The 13,151-nt window shown below is 37.8% G+C and overlaps 1 protein-coding gene across 1 annotated transcript in view; it reads left to right on the top strand.

Moving 5' to 3' along the window:
• Window positions 1-5,191, top strand: part of SLC5A8 (solute carrier family 5 member 8) — a 56,046-nt gene extending 50,855 nt beyond the window's left edge. Inside the window, exons 13-15 of the mRNA XM_059934765.1 lie at window positions 841-944; window positions 3,470-3,549; window positions 3,807-5,191. Of these exons, the coding sequence (XP_059790748.1) occupies window positions 841-944; window positions 3,470-3,549; window positions 3,807-3,932 (310 nt within the window). The 3' untranslated portion in view covers window positions 3,933-5,191. The remainder of the gene's footprint in view (window positions 1-840; window positions 945-3,469; window positions 3,550-3,806) is intronic.
• Window positions 5,192-13,151: the final 7,960 nt, after the last annotated feature.

The raw sequence follows: 13,151 nt of genomic DNA, 5'->3' as shown, positions 1-13,151 counted from the left end.
CAAGGATATATTGTACAACACGGGGAGTATAGCCAATATTTTATAATGAATATAAATGGAGTATAACCTTTAAAACTTATGAATCACTATATTGTACACCTGTAACATATAATATTACACATCGACTCTAATAAAATGGAAATTTAAAAAATAAAAATAAAATAAAATAATAAAAATACTGCAATGTGTGCCGCTATCCAGAGAGTAAGATCCAAACTCATCCAAGTCCTACAAAAAGACCTCTTATCTCATCTTGTACCATTCTGTATCTTGTTCGTTATGCTACCGTCTGCTGGTGTTTACCTCTCTCTGGAGTGCTTTCTCAAGAACTTTTGTTATTCAGATCTCAGTTCAAATGTCTCTTCTTCACAAAGACTTTCCCTGACCACTCCTTGTAGTGTAGTTCCTTTTTTCTACCCTGTTAGCGTCACATTACCTTGTTTCATTTTCCTTATATACTTTCCACCAGTGGGAACTATTATGTTTATTAATTTGTTTACTTGTTCATTACATTTCTCTATTAGAATGTAAACTTTCTGAGGGCAGGAACAACCTTATCCAGCTTTTTTATGGCAGACTTTCCAATAACAAGAACAGTACCTGGGACACAAAGCAGAGTTGAATGAATAAACATGGACATTTAGTATTCTAGTATGTGGTTAAGATTAAGTCATACTTTTAATTCCTGACCCAATAAGATAAAATTGGGACAGCAGATGTGGACATTAAAAACATGATTAAATATTATATTTTGACTTTGCCATGAGGTTTATTGACACATACTGTTAGCTGCTAGTGGCATGCATGAAATCTTACCGTTATGCTTTTGCTCTCTCTTAGGACTCCACTGATGGATAACTGGTATTCTTTATCGTATCTATACTTCAGTACTGTTGGAACCTTGTTAACGATATTTGTGGGAATGCTTATCAGTTTACCAACAGGTAACTAAACATTAGTATTGCTGTATTACCGCTACATTAGTTTTTACTATATCTGTTTTATAGGTATTTATGTTATTTTACTATAGTTCTAACAACTAGTTTAATTATTTGCTCCATTTTACTCATGGGAAATTTTACGGCCTGATCTTGAAAACAGAAGACCCACCTCAATTTGAATCTTTGTTATGCCATTTATTAGCTGAAAGAACTTATAGCTATAAGTCTATATAGCTACTACATAGCTACTCTGAGCCTTAGCTATCCTATGTATAAAATGAGGATAATAATTGACCTGCCTATCTCACAGGTCTCTGTGAGATAAAAATAAAATTCTTGAAGAAATTGTGTATAGCTACTACAATGCTAAGGATTTTACACATACCATTACAATAGCTCTGTGCCATGATCTTCTCATTGTCCTGCACTGACTCTTTGTAAAGAAGTATACACATGTAAGGAATAATAATTATGATCTTTATATCTAAACATAGTGTGAAGGCTTTTCTCAGATGTTCGTAAACTTTAAAAAAATAATTTTTAAAGGAAATCAAACCAATACTACACATAGCATACACAGCTCTGTGGGATTGCTACAGAACTCTTACCCTGGGACTTCATTTTGTCCTCGTTCTGTGAATTCTCTTGGTCTCCCTCCAGTGTTGGATTCCCTGCTGCCTGTATCCCATTACTCCTAATTCTTGTTTACACCCTTAACTGAATGGGGCACATCCTATAGCACATTCTTGAGAAAGGGTGGACAAGAGATCTTGGAAACATTGCATAGCTGAAAAAAAAAGTCTTTAATTCCTCCTTATACTTGATAATTGCTGATAATTTGAGTAGAGAATCCTAGGTTGAGAGTAACTTTCTTCTTCCTGGAGGCTGTGTTACTGCTCTTCTACTTGCCTTGTTACTGTTGAGAATACCAGTGCCCTGCTGCCTGCTGGCCGTTCACATGTGACCCATTTCACAATGACTGCCTTGCCCTAGCCCCTCAGGAGGGTTTCAATCTGACGACCCATGTCCTGCAGTTCTAGGGCACTTTCCTATATTATTTCTTTTGTAATTTCCTGCCATTTTCTGTTTTCTCTTTCTGGAAACTCCTGTTAGTCAAATGTTTTAAACTTGGACAGTCCTTCTGATTTTCTTATCTTTTCTCTCCTATTTTCCATCTCTGTGTCTCTTAGGTTTACTACATGGGTTATTTTTAAAATGACTTTTCCAGTAATTTTCAAAGGAGTGCTCTGATTCAGTTTTTTTTTTTTTTTTTTTAAAGAAATTCACGTTCTTTTATTTATTTATTTATGACTGTGTTGAGTCTTCGCTTCTGTGTGAGGGCTTTCTCTAGTTGCGGCAAGTGGGGACCACTCTTCATCGCAGTGCGCGGGCCTCTCACCATCGCGGCCTCTCTTGTTGCGGAGCACAGGCTCCAGACGCGCAGGCTCAGTAATTGTGGCTCACGGGCCCAGTTGCTCCGTGGCATGTGGGATCTTCCCAGACCAGGGCTCGAACCCGTGTCCCCTGCATTGGCAGGCAGATTCTCAACCACTGCGCCACCAGGGAAGCCCCTGATTCAGTTTTGAAGTGCTCTGATTCAGTTTTCAGTTTGTGTCTCTCCAGCACCTGGTAGAGTCTCTAGAACATGGTAAGCACTCAACAATATTGAATGAATTAATTTAAGGTTGAACCCATCTCCTGAACAACAGAGGTTCCCTTAATTAAAAATCTAGTATTTATACTAAAATGGTGTTTCTCAAACTTTAGAGGGCAGAAAATCACCTTGGAAATTTGGTAAAAATTTTTTGGTAAAAATCAGGACTCAGTGGCTCCACCCACAGAGGTTCTAATTGGGTCAGTCCAGGTTGGAATCCAGGAATCTGCATGTTCAGTACATCTCCTAGGTGATTTGGATAGAGGTAGTTGGAGAACAACTCTTTGAGATACACAGTTTTAAAAGCCTCCTCTCTGATTCACAAATAAAATACCGAGCCAAAGAATAATTTTTGTAGAGCAAAACTTTAGGGAAGAGAATTTGGATCAAGCACCTATCATCATACTGGTTTTCATTTAAATAAGTTATCCAACAATTCATAATTTCCTGCATTTCTTCACACATTCATAGCCACTAAACTGGGGAAGGGCAACTCCATCAAGCAGAGGTTTGATATTTTATTGGTAGATCATGAAGGATGCATTTAAACCAGTTTTCCTACCAGTATTGGGCCAGATGACTCTTCCCTAGTTGATACCAGATGAGACAGTTGGCTTGCATTTAAGAACCACCTTATTTATCTTTAAACACTAGACTCATATGTGTATCCCAGTGAGAGGCTTGCAGAATCTGAGACTGACTGAGGGAAGAGAAATGGCAGGCTAAGTCTCCAGCACTATTTAAAAGACTCTTTCTCTTTGTGTTTTATAAGTGCATAGAAGTGAATGTGCCCAAGTTAAATGTGTGTATGATGGTCCATCACTGGGTAGTTACAGATATCTTTTTAACAATGTAAATAATGTATGTTTTTCAGGAGGAAGAAAACAAAACATAGACCGCAGATTCCTACTAACCAAAGAGGACTTTTTATCCAATTTTGACATTTTTAAGAAAGTGAGTTGGCTTTCTTTTTCCTTAAATTAGTAAGATTGTGCTTTTATCACCAGGACAGAATACTAGTTAGTCCTCAGACTTTCTTTTGGACAAGGAAGGTATTTGCCTTCCTTTTTTTAATGATTTATTTCTGTTGTTTATCTCTGCCTCAATAGACTACGAAGCTGATTTAGAGAAACAAAAGTAGTAGTAACAATTATTTAGAGTTGAACGAACAGTTTCTTTTTTCTAATCACCATGTTAACATTTTCTTTTAGAAGAAGCAAGTGTTAGACTATAAACCTCATCCAACAGAAGATGGTGGAACTGATAACCCTGGCTTCAACCATGTTGAATTGAACTCCACAGATCAAAGTGGCAAGACCAATGGGACTCGTTTGTGAAGTAGCTGTGATGCTAAATTATCTTAAACAGTGTCCCAGTTTTATATGTTTTTTAAGATAATTGGATCAGGTTTAGATTTTTTTTTGTCCTATCATGAGTGTTTTGGGGGAACTTTGGGGGGATACATTTTTGTTAAAGCAAATTTTGACTTTTACTTTCTATACTCATTAATTGATGCTACTCTGCAGGTAAGAGTTTCAGCATCAGTATTTTCCTCTATCTCTCTACTATTATTTCAGTGAAGCTGTAGTTGTGAAAGTTGTGAAAGTTTTGAAAGTTGTGACTACATATGTGCTGAAAAGCTAATACACACATACTCGATGGTCAAAAGCATATTCTTAAATTAGGGCATCATTAAAAATATTTCCTTGCATTTGGTGCTAGCATATATTTTGGGGTTTGCTGAAATCATAATTAATATTGAAAAGGACCTCTCTCCCTCCTACCACATACTCTATTCTTAGGGAGCAATGAAGTGACAGGTCTGTGCTGTCTCGATCTTTGCTTCTCATCAACCCCTATCAGCCCAGGGCACGTTTATTCTTGGAATTGATTCTGGCTAGGGAGGGTGTTAATCAAGAAGCATCCTGTTTGGGACAGAACATGGGCCCAATGGTCAAGGTCTTTTTGGTGCTATGCATCTCTTCTTGTGCCTTTTTGCTTGTTAACTAGAGTTCCTGGCCATTGGCTGCTTATATTGCCTTTCTTAGACTCTGGTTCTTATCTGGATTCCTGGTTTCTCACCCACTAACTTTGGTTTTGTTGCACATTTTACCTTTGCTCCCCTGCCTAATTTCCTGTTCACTCTATTGCCTTGGGCTTGTGTATGTCTTGAGACACCCAATGTGAATCATGCTACCGCAGATCCTGGTTCACTGCTTCCCGGCCTATAAATATAAACTCCCATGAGCCTTATACTGGCCAAAGTACTTTCAACTAGGTACTTAAAGATTTGGTGATCCAAGAACATTTACACAATTAAAAATGGGTAAGCCCTGTGGAATTAGGTGATTCCATTGAATGCTATGAAGCTGAATGTCAACTAATTTGCAATGATTTAAATTTAAAGGTACATATGCTTGGACATATTGAATTCCAATATATCCACCTGGTTGATGAGCTAAATTACATAGGCAAATACTACTATTTTTGTTTAGTGTTCCAGAATTACTGAATATATGCTATGTTCCATGCTTTAAAATTTCAAGTAGCAATCTCAAAGTTTATTTTGTTTATTTTCCTACATTTCTAGCTAAGACTTTGGTTACAGGCTTTCATCAATAACTTATTTTTTTCTACAGTTCACACATTAGATACTGTTTAGAAGGGTTTTTTTTTTAGCATTACACTGTTTTAAAATAATAATGTGTGAAATATTTAGGTACATTAAAATATTTTATGATTAAATAATTTTTGCTTATTGTCTGATATTTAGGTGAGCATGCTGTACAGAGGTTGGCAATTAAAAACATTAAGAAATGTTTTTAATGTTAATGTTAATGTTTTTAATGTTTTATTCATGTTATTAAACAATAAAAAAATAAGAAATAGCATTAATCTAAAGCAAAGAGATTTATACATTTAAATTAATGATATATTCACATATTTTCTATGTGTATAGTTATTTTTTAATCAACATATTTGTAAGCATACATCAAACTTTGTAACTCTTTCTATGATTTTTTAATGAGTAGGAAGATATAATCTTATTTGTTTTATGTGAGTGTGATTTGAACTATTGTTATTTATTTAGTAATTCTAAATGCACATGTGTGTACTTTCCTTCAATTTTGGAAATCAAAATCAGGTTATTTAAATAATTTTTTCTCTTTTCTGACTGCCAAGGAGTTATGGAATATATTCTTAATGAGAGATATAATACTTCCATTCTTGTCCACTTTCTTTTAGGAAAATATGTCTTTGTGACATTAGGAATTGTCAATATTTTACTTTTATAAACACATGAGAGTACCGGATTTCTATCTTAAGAAATCAAAGTAATGTTACTATAAATTATTAAAAATTATTTATCTTATCTAAATCTTTGTGTTAAACCAAATAAAGGTAAAAGGTTAATATAATGTAAATATTAAAATCTAATGTTCTTAATTATTTTGAATCACAACAATGCTAATGGGAGGGAAAAGCCATATAAGTTACCTATTTCTTTTGCCACTAATAAGTTGTATGACCTTGAATTTATCCTTAATCTCCTCTAATGATGGAACTTAACACTAAACACGTACCTACCTCACAAAAATAATGTGACCATCAAAGATCAGATAGCGCTTTATTAATTCAAATAGTGTTCCTTAAAATTTCAGTTGAAATTGATTGGAAGTCAAAATTTGAGACAAAGTTTATTTGCTAGTTTTGAAAAAAGATAAGCCGTTAATAATTTGCAGTGTAATGATATGGAAATAGTTCCTTACTCTAAAAAAATATATGCCATAGAAATACTAAAATATAGTTAGGAATCAGCAGGATTATTCTAACAGAGAGAATGTAAACTCTAAAGAAAGCTACAGACCAATCATACTCACTCCATAGAGAAAAGAAAATTTTATATGTAGGATATAAAACAGTATACATGTATATTCATCTATTTAGTTTCTTATGCAATCATTTTCTCTCTAGACCAGTGGTTCTCAATGGGGCAGTTTTGCATCTCAGGGGACATGTAGAAATATCTGGATACATTTATGGTTGTTACATCTGGTGAGGAGGTGCTACTGGCATCTAGTGGATAGAATTCAGAGGTGCTGCTAAATGTCTTATGGTGCACAGGGCAGCCCTTCTCCACAACAACAACAAAAAATGATCCTGCCTCAGCTATCAATAGTGTGGAGTTCAAGAAATCCTGCCCTAGAGGCCAAGGTTGAAATCTTGATTTTCCTGAAGTCACACACCTTGGTTGTGTTCTTTTAGGGAAATTGCCTTGACTCATCTACAGGTGAGGATTAAAGTATTGCTAGCATATGGAATGTTACGATGCAGAATAATGACCATATATTTTCACAGCATTTTGAAAATATTAAGGACTATAGAATTGTGAATAACTATGAAAACAACTCTTTAAGAGAGTTTCATTTCTTGGGCTTCCCTGGTGGCACAGTGTTTAAGAATCTGCCAGCCAATGCAGGGGACACGGGTTTGAGCCCTGGTCCTGGAAGATCCCACATGCTGTGGAGCAACTAAGCCAGTGCGCCACAACTACTGAGCCTGTGCTCTAGAGCCCGCAAACCACAACTACTGAGCCCGCATGCCACAACTACTGAAGCCCACGTGCCTAGAGCCTGTGTTCCGCGACAAGAGAAGCCACCGCAATGAGAAGCCCACACGCCACAATGAAGAGTAGCCCCCGCTCGCGGCAACTAGAGAAAGACTGCACACAGCAACGAAGACCCAATGCACCTAAAAACAAACAAACAGATAAATAAATAAATACATTTATTTAAAAAAAAAAAGTTTCATTTCTTAACATGATTTCCAACATTAACACACATTAAGATGAAGGAAGTATTAAATATGTGAGTATGAAGGTTTCATAAATTTATTTATGATAACTCCAGAAAATATAGTTTATTGTTAACAACTGAGTGTCTGTCTATGATGTAGATACATGGGACAGGGATGGAGCTGAGATGGGGGAGGTAACTCTCTGTGTTGATTCTTATAGGAAATTCTGAGTTTTATCCAATAATGATTGTTGATATGGAGTCAACTAAGTGCATGACCCTTTAGTTACTGAAATTCACTGTATAATTTAATCACTGTAAAATTCACTTTTACATTTAAGTCGTATGCCCATTGTTTGTGAAAAAAGTTGAGGAGATTGGACATTATAATGTAAAACATGGTTGCATTTCTGACTTTTCAATTTGAACATTATAATGTAAAGCATGGTTGTATTTCTGACTTTTCAACTTGCTGATTAAACTCTACAAGTGTCTTTGCAGCTGTCTATTCTTGGGGGATAAGTATCAAATTGAATATAATTAACTTTATCAGCTTTTACAGAAAGTTATTTCCACTCTATTTACCACACAAAGGACTCTTTCTATGTACTATGTATGGATTATAAAAGTGTAAGCAAATAAACATGTAGAACATATCACTGAAGGATATTTTATATTTTAAGCAATTAAGACTGTATCTGAAAATACAATAGAAAGTAACATATTTAATACTGGAAATTTCTTAGCCATTATCTCTTTGAATATTCCCCCCCTCTCCCATTTACACTATTCTGTATCTCCTTACCTCCTATTAGATGAATGTTGTAACTTTTTATCTCATCCCCCATGTCTCCTGATCTGGTTCATAATTGTTATATTTTTATATTCATCACAATCTTAGAACCCCCAATTTCATCACCCCCAAAGAAACCCCATATCCATTAGCAGTCAGTTGCCATTTCGCCCAACCCCATTAGCCCTAAGTGACCACTAATCTCCTTTTTATCTCCATGGATTTTTCTATTCTGGAAATTTCATATAAATGAAATCACATGAAAATCAAAAGACCCCAGTATGTCTTTTGTGACCACAGCGGTCTTTTGTGACTGGCTTCTTTCACATAACATAATGTTTTCAAGGTTAATTCATGTAGCATACATCAGTACTTCATTCATTTTGATGGCCTAATATTCCATTGTATGGCTATACCACATTTTATTTATCCATTCATCAGTTGATGGACATTTGTGTTGTTTCCACTTTTAGGCTATTACGAATAATGCTGATCTGAACACTGTGTACAAGTTTTTGTGTGGATGTGTGTTTTCATTTTTCTTGAGTATATACGAGCAGTAGAATTGCTGGGTCATGTGGTAACTCTATCCTTAACCATTTGAGGAACTACTAGACTGTTTCCAAAGTGGTTGCACCATTTTACGTTTCTATCAGTAGTGTATGAGGGTTCCAATTTCTCCACATCCTGATCAACACTTGTTGTTAAATGTATTTTTTATTATAGCCATTCTAGTGGGTGTGAAGTGGTATCTTACTGTGGTTTTGATTTGCAGTTTCCTGATAGCTAATGATGTTGAGAATCTTTTTATGCTTATTGGCCATTTCTACATCATCTTTGGAGACATGTCTGTTGAGATCCTTTGCCCATTTTCAGTGGCTTATTTGTCTTTTTATTATTGAATTGTAAGACTTATTTGTATATTCAAGATACAAGTTTCTTATCAGATATATAATTTACAAACGTTTTCCTCCACTCCATGGGTTGGAGAGTTTTCTAAGTCTCTGAGTTATAAAGTGACGAGATCTAAACAGATCTCAAGTTTCAAAGTAGAGAACATAAAGCCTCCTATTCACACACTTAAGATAGAGTAGGAAGCATGATGTTTCAGTAAGTAAGACAAAGTACAGTGCAATTTAAAATAGGGCTAGTTGTGGCGGTAGATGGAGAAACAAAAGGAGACAGGTGAAGCAGGTGGAGAGATTAGAGATAGGAGAAAGATAAATACATAGACTTATTTCTCTGCTGAGGCCATGCATGGGTGGAAGCCAGGATACCCAGGCAAAGGCAAGACTGCAAAAAATGATAGGAGAGTCAAGGTATACCTTGGTTTACACGCTGTTGGAGATGTAAGAGGCTGGCTCAAGGAGGCCATCTACAGGGGAAGTGATCAAGCAGAGAAAAACATATTCAGAAAATTTAACCAATGATCTTAGCCATGCCTTTGAAGGAGCATTTGATTGCCTCCTTGGCTCTTCTTCACATTCAAATAATCAGGTGTTTGATGTTTATAGCTCAGAAAAGGGATGCTTCCACAAATACCAGAGAAAAAAAGAGATTTCTTCTTGGCTTTTGAGTGTCAAAAGTCTAGCCTCTTAGGTTGACAAGGATAAAATATCTTGGGAGGTAAGAGCTAAATTCTCAAATGCCTGGAGTAGAAATGGATTTCTGATGCTAGGAGGGTTTAGAGGAAGCCAGGAGTGTTAATATATTAATGAGTCTCTGAGGAAGGGTCTGTGTCCCACTTTATGTGGTGAGCCTTGGGATGGCGGCAGCAAACCACCATAGGTTTGTGGGATTTGAGAGAAACGGCAAAACCTGTGCCCCATCTCCTGCTTAGAGCTGAGAGCCACAAGACCCCAGTAAATACACAGCTGAATGGTGTATCTGGGCAGGCATATGACCTTGGGGTGTTAGACTTTACCATGGTTTATAAGCACAGAACAGAAATTACTGCATGAAATGTCTAGGTGACTAGGATTTTAGCCTCACAATTTCGTACAACCTAGTGTAGTGTAAGAGCAGTATGGAGGTGAAGAAGGAAACCAATAGGGGAATTAGGCTCAAACAGGCTGAGACCGGCTGAGATTGACAACTATTTTATGGTTTCCGAACAGAAGATGAATATTAAAAGCTTAGACAATTACAAAAAAAAAACCTAGGCAGATGGGGGAGTGAGGATGGGAAGAAGTATTATTCCCTTTTATAGCAAGTAGTCAATACTGTAGCTAAAAATTGATTTCTATCTCTTAATGCTTTTCACGATCTCGCTTCTTAAACTTAGTCATCTTTGTTTACTGCTGTATTCTTAGCGTCTAGAACAGAGCCTGGCCCAATAAATACTGTCGAATGAACGAATCTATAAAATTACTGCTTCTAAGAGTTTTCATCCACTTGTTTGTTTGTTTTTAAATGAGAGTCACAGGCTTGATTCCCTGAGAAGCAGAGTCTGACACGGAGTTTGGTATGCTTAATGTTTATTAAGGGGCGCCTTTAGGATCCACACCTGTGGAAGAAAGGTGAGAGACCTGTGGAAGGAAGACGAGAGACGCAGGTTTGGGCAGAGGTGGAAGTTGAGTTGTAGTGCCAATCCAAGGACGGTCTCCCCACAGAGACTCTGAAGTGCGGGGAGTTAACTTCAGAGTTAACCCCATTGGGCCAAGGTAGTCAGGCTTTCATATCCCGGCGTCAACCAGTCGTTGATGTGGGTAGGCAAGGAAGGGGCGTGGTCTTGGACCACGTGATCCTCTGCAATAAGGCCTTCCCGGAGAGCTGAGCGGTGAAAGCTGTCTGCCGTAGCCCTCCCAACGGCAGGGGCTAGCAGTCCTTCACTGAAGGTGGATCTCAGCAGTGTACTACGGTGTCCACTTCACAAGGTAACTGCATTTTAGAGACGTTCAATCATTTGTCCAAGGTCAGACACCTTGGATCTGAAGTTAGTTTTGTCTGACGCCAAAGCCCATGACCTTGATATTTTGCTCTATTGAACGTGTTGATGTAAGCTCACTCCTAAACTGGTGAGGGTGGGGCTTGGAGTTACGAGGGCTTGTTCTCAGGCTTCTGAGATACAAAGTGCAAGTCAAAGTGGCAGACCTCTGTGTGGCCCTGACCCACTCCTTTAAGCAACGCCCAGAGCTCTGCTCAGCAAGGAAACTGCAGTGACAGTACTTTGTATTAAATGATATGATTAACTGATAACTGATAACTATTACAGTTTGAAATTGCTACCCACCGACCTTTCCACCAGGGTAATAGTCTTTAAAATATTATACAGTCAGATAAAACTGAACAATTCAGCTTGCATTGTAGAGTGTATTCAAATTATGGCAAAATATTGAGTAGATCGGTGGTTTTCAATGTGTGGTTCCCAGCCAACAGTATCAACACCACCTGGGTACTTGTAGCAATTGAAATTCTTGGGCCTACCTCCTTAGAACTCCTGAATCAGAAACGGTAGTGGTCGGGTTCAGGTGATTCTAATACAAGCTAGAGTTTAGTTTGAGAAATACTGGAGTAGATAGTGATAATTAGTAGGAAAAAGAAACTGGATTTGCAATTAGCAAATAAACTGTATATAAGTATTTCCTTTAAAAATGGTTTGAATATTTCCTCTATTTGTTCACTGGATTTGCTTTGCATATTGGACCCCAGCCCTTCTAAATGATCACAAATTCCTAATTAGTGAGGTCTGAATTAATGAAAGTTAAAGATTACTTCCTTGAGGGCTAAGGTCTAGGCAAACTGAGTGCAGCTGTGCATAGCGTCCCACTGATAACACCTTTAGTCTTTACCCCTCCCTACTAGGATATTAATGGGCTCCAAATTGAATACTTCAAGTATTTAAAACCACTCATGCCATAGAAACATTATTCAGCAAGCTTCCTTAATTTTTTTGTTGAAAATATTATAAAATTGGTGTCTAAAACCAGATAGTCAATGGACTATCTGGGGAAATTTCTCAGTATCCCTGTTGGGAAAACAATAGCTAGACTTAAGTGGGTTTTAACCTCTTCACTAAGATAGAGGATTGTATGAACTGAGGTTTTACACTTGGCTCTTTCATGTTGAAATTTATTTACAGGAAAATGAATTAACACTGATTGCATCCTATAAGCACTAAATACTTGACGCTCTGTTAGGCACTGGGGAAAGTGAAGGTGGGGTTCTTGATTTCTATCACTTACAAGCTCTCTGGGGATATAGACAGATATGCATGCACCAGTGGAGGAATAACACACGGGGAAAGAGTCTGAGTGAGTGGGGCAGGTTGTGTGATAGGAGACTTCTGGGGAGAGGGGAGCCCAGTGGACAGGACTAGCTGGGAGACACACTTGCTGAAAAGTCTGAGCTAGACCTTAAAACTAGAGATGATCTGACTAGGCAAAGGAGAGAGGAAAAATGTTTTGTTTGTTTGTTTTCAATTTATTTATTTATTTATTTATTTTTGGCTGTGTTGGGTCTTCGTTTCTGTGCAAGGGCTTTCTCTAGTTGCGGCAAGCGGGGGCCACTCTTCATCGCGGTGCGCGGGCCTCTCACTATCGCGGCCTCTCTTGTTGCGGAGCACAGGCTCCAGACGCGCAGGCTCAGTAGTTGTGGCTCACGGGCCTCGTTGCTCCGCGGCATGTGGGATCTTCCCAGACCAGGGTTCGAACCCGTGTCCCCTGCATTGGCAGGCAGATTCTCAACCACTGCGCCACCAGGGAAGCCCAGGAAAAATGTTTTTCCAGGAAGTGTGGTGCATGGAGGGAGGTATAAGTAAAGCTTGGGAAGGAGTGAAGGAACCTGCTCTTCTGGGGAATGTGAGGAGATCCTGGCTAGCATGGAGGTTGGTACTGAGGTGAAGAAACATTATGTAAGTAGAGTGGCCGATTTGAAGGACTAGGATGCAGAGTTAGGACTTTTACCAGAACTTCCCTTTGAATCCAGGAGGGTCTGCTGCCTGCCAGGGGCATTTGCTGTATTCTTAA

The sequence above is a fragment of the Balaenoptera ricei genome, chromosome 10 (assembly GCF_028023285.1).
Source record: "Balaenoptera ricei isolate mBalRic1 chromosome 10, mBalRic1.hap2, whole genome shotgun sequence".
NCBI classification, from domain to species: Eukaryota; Metazoa; Chordata; class Mammalia; order Artiodactyla; family Balaenopteridae; genus Balaenoptera; species Balaenoptera ricei.
Note: the sequence above shows the minus strand (reverse complement) of the source record. Positions and strands in the feature narration are given on the sequence as shown.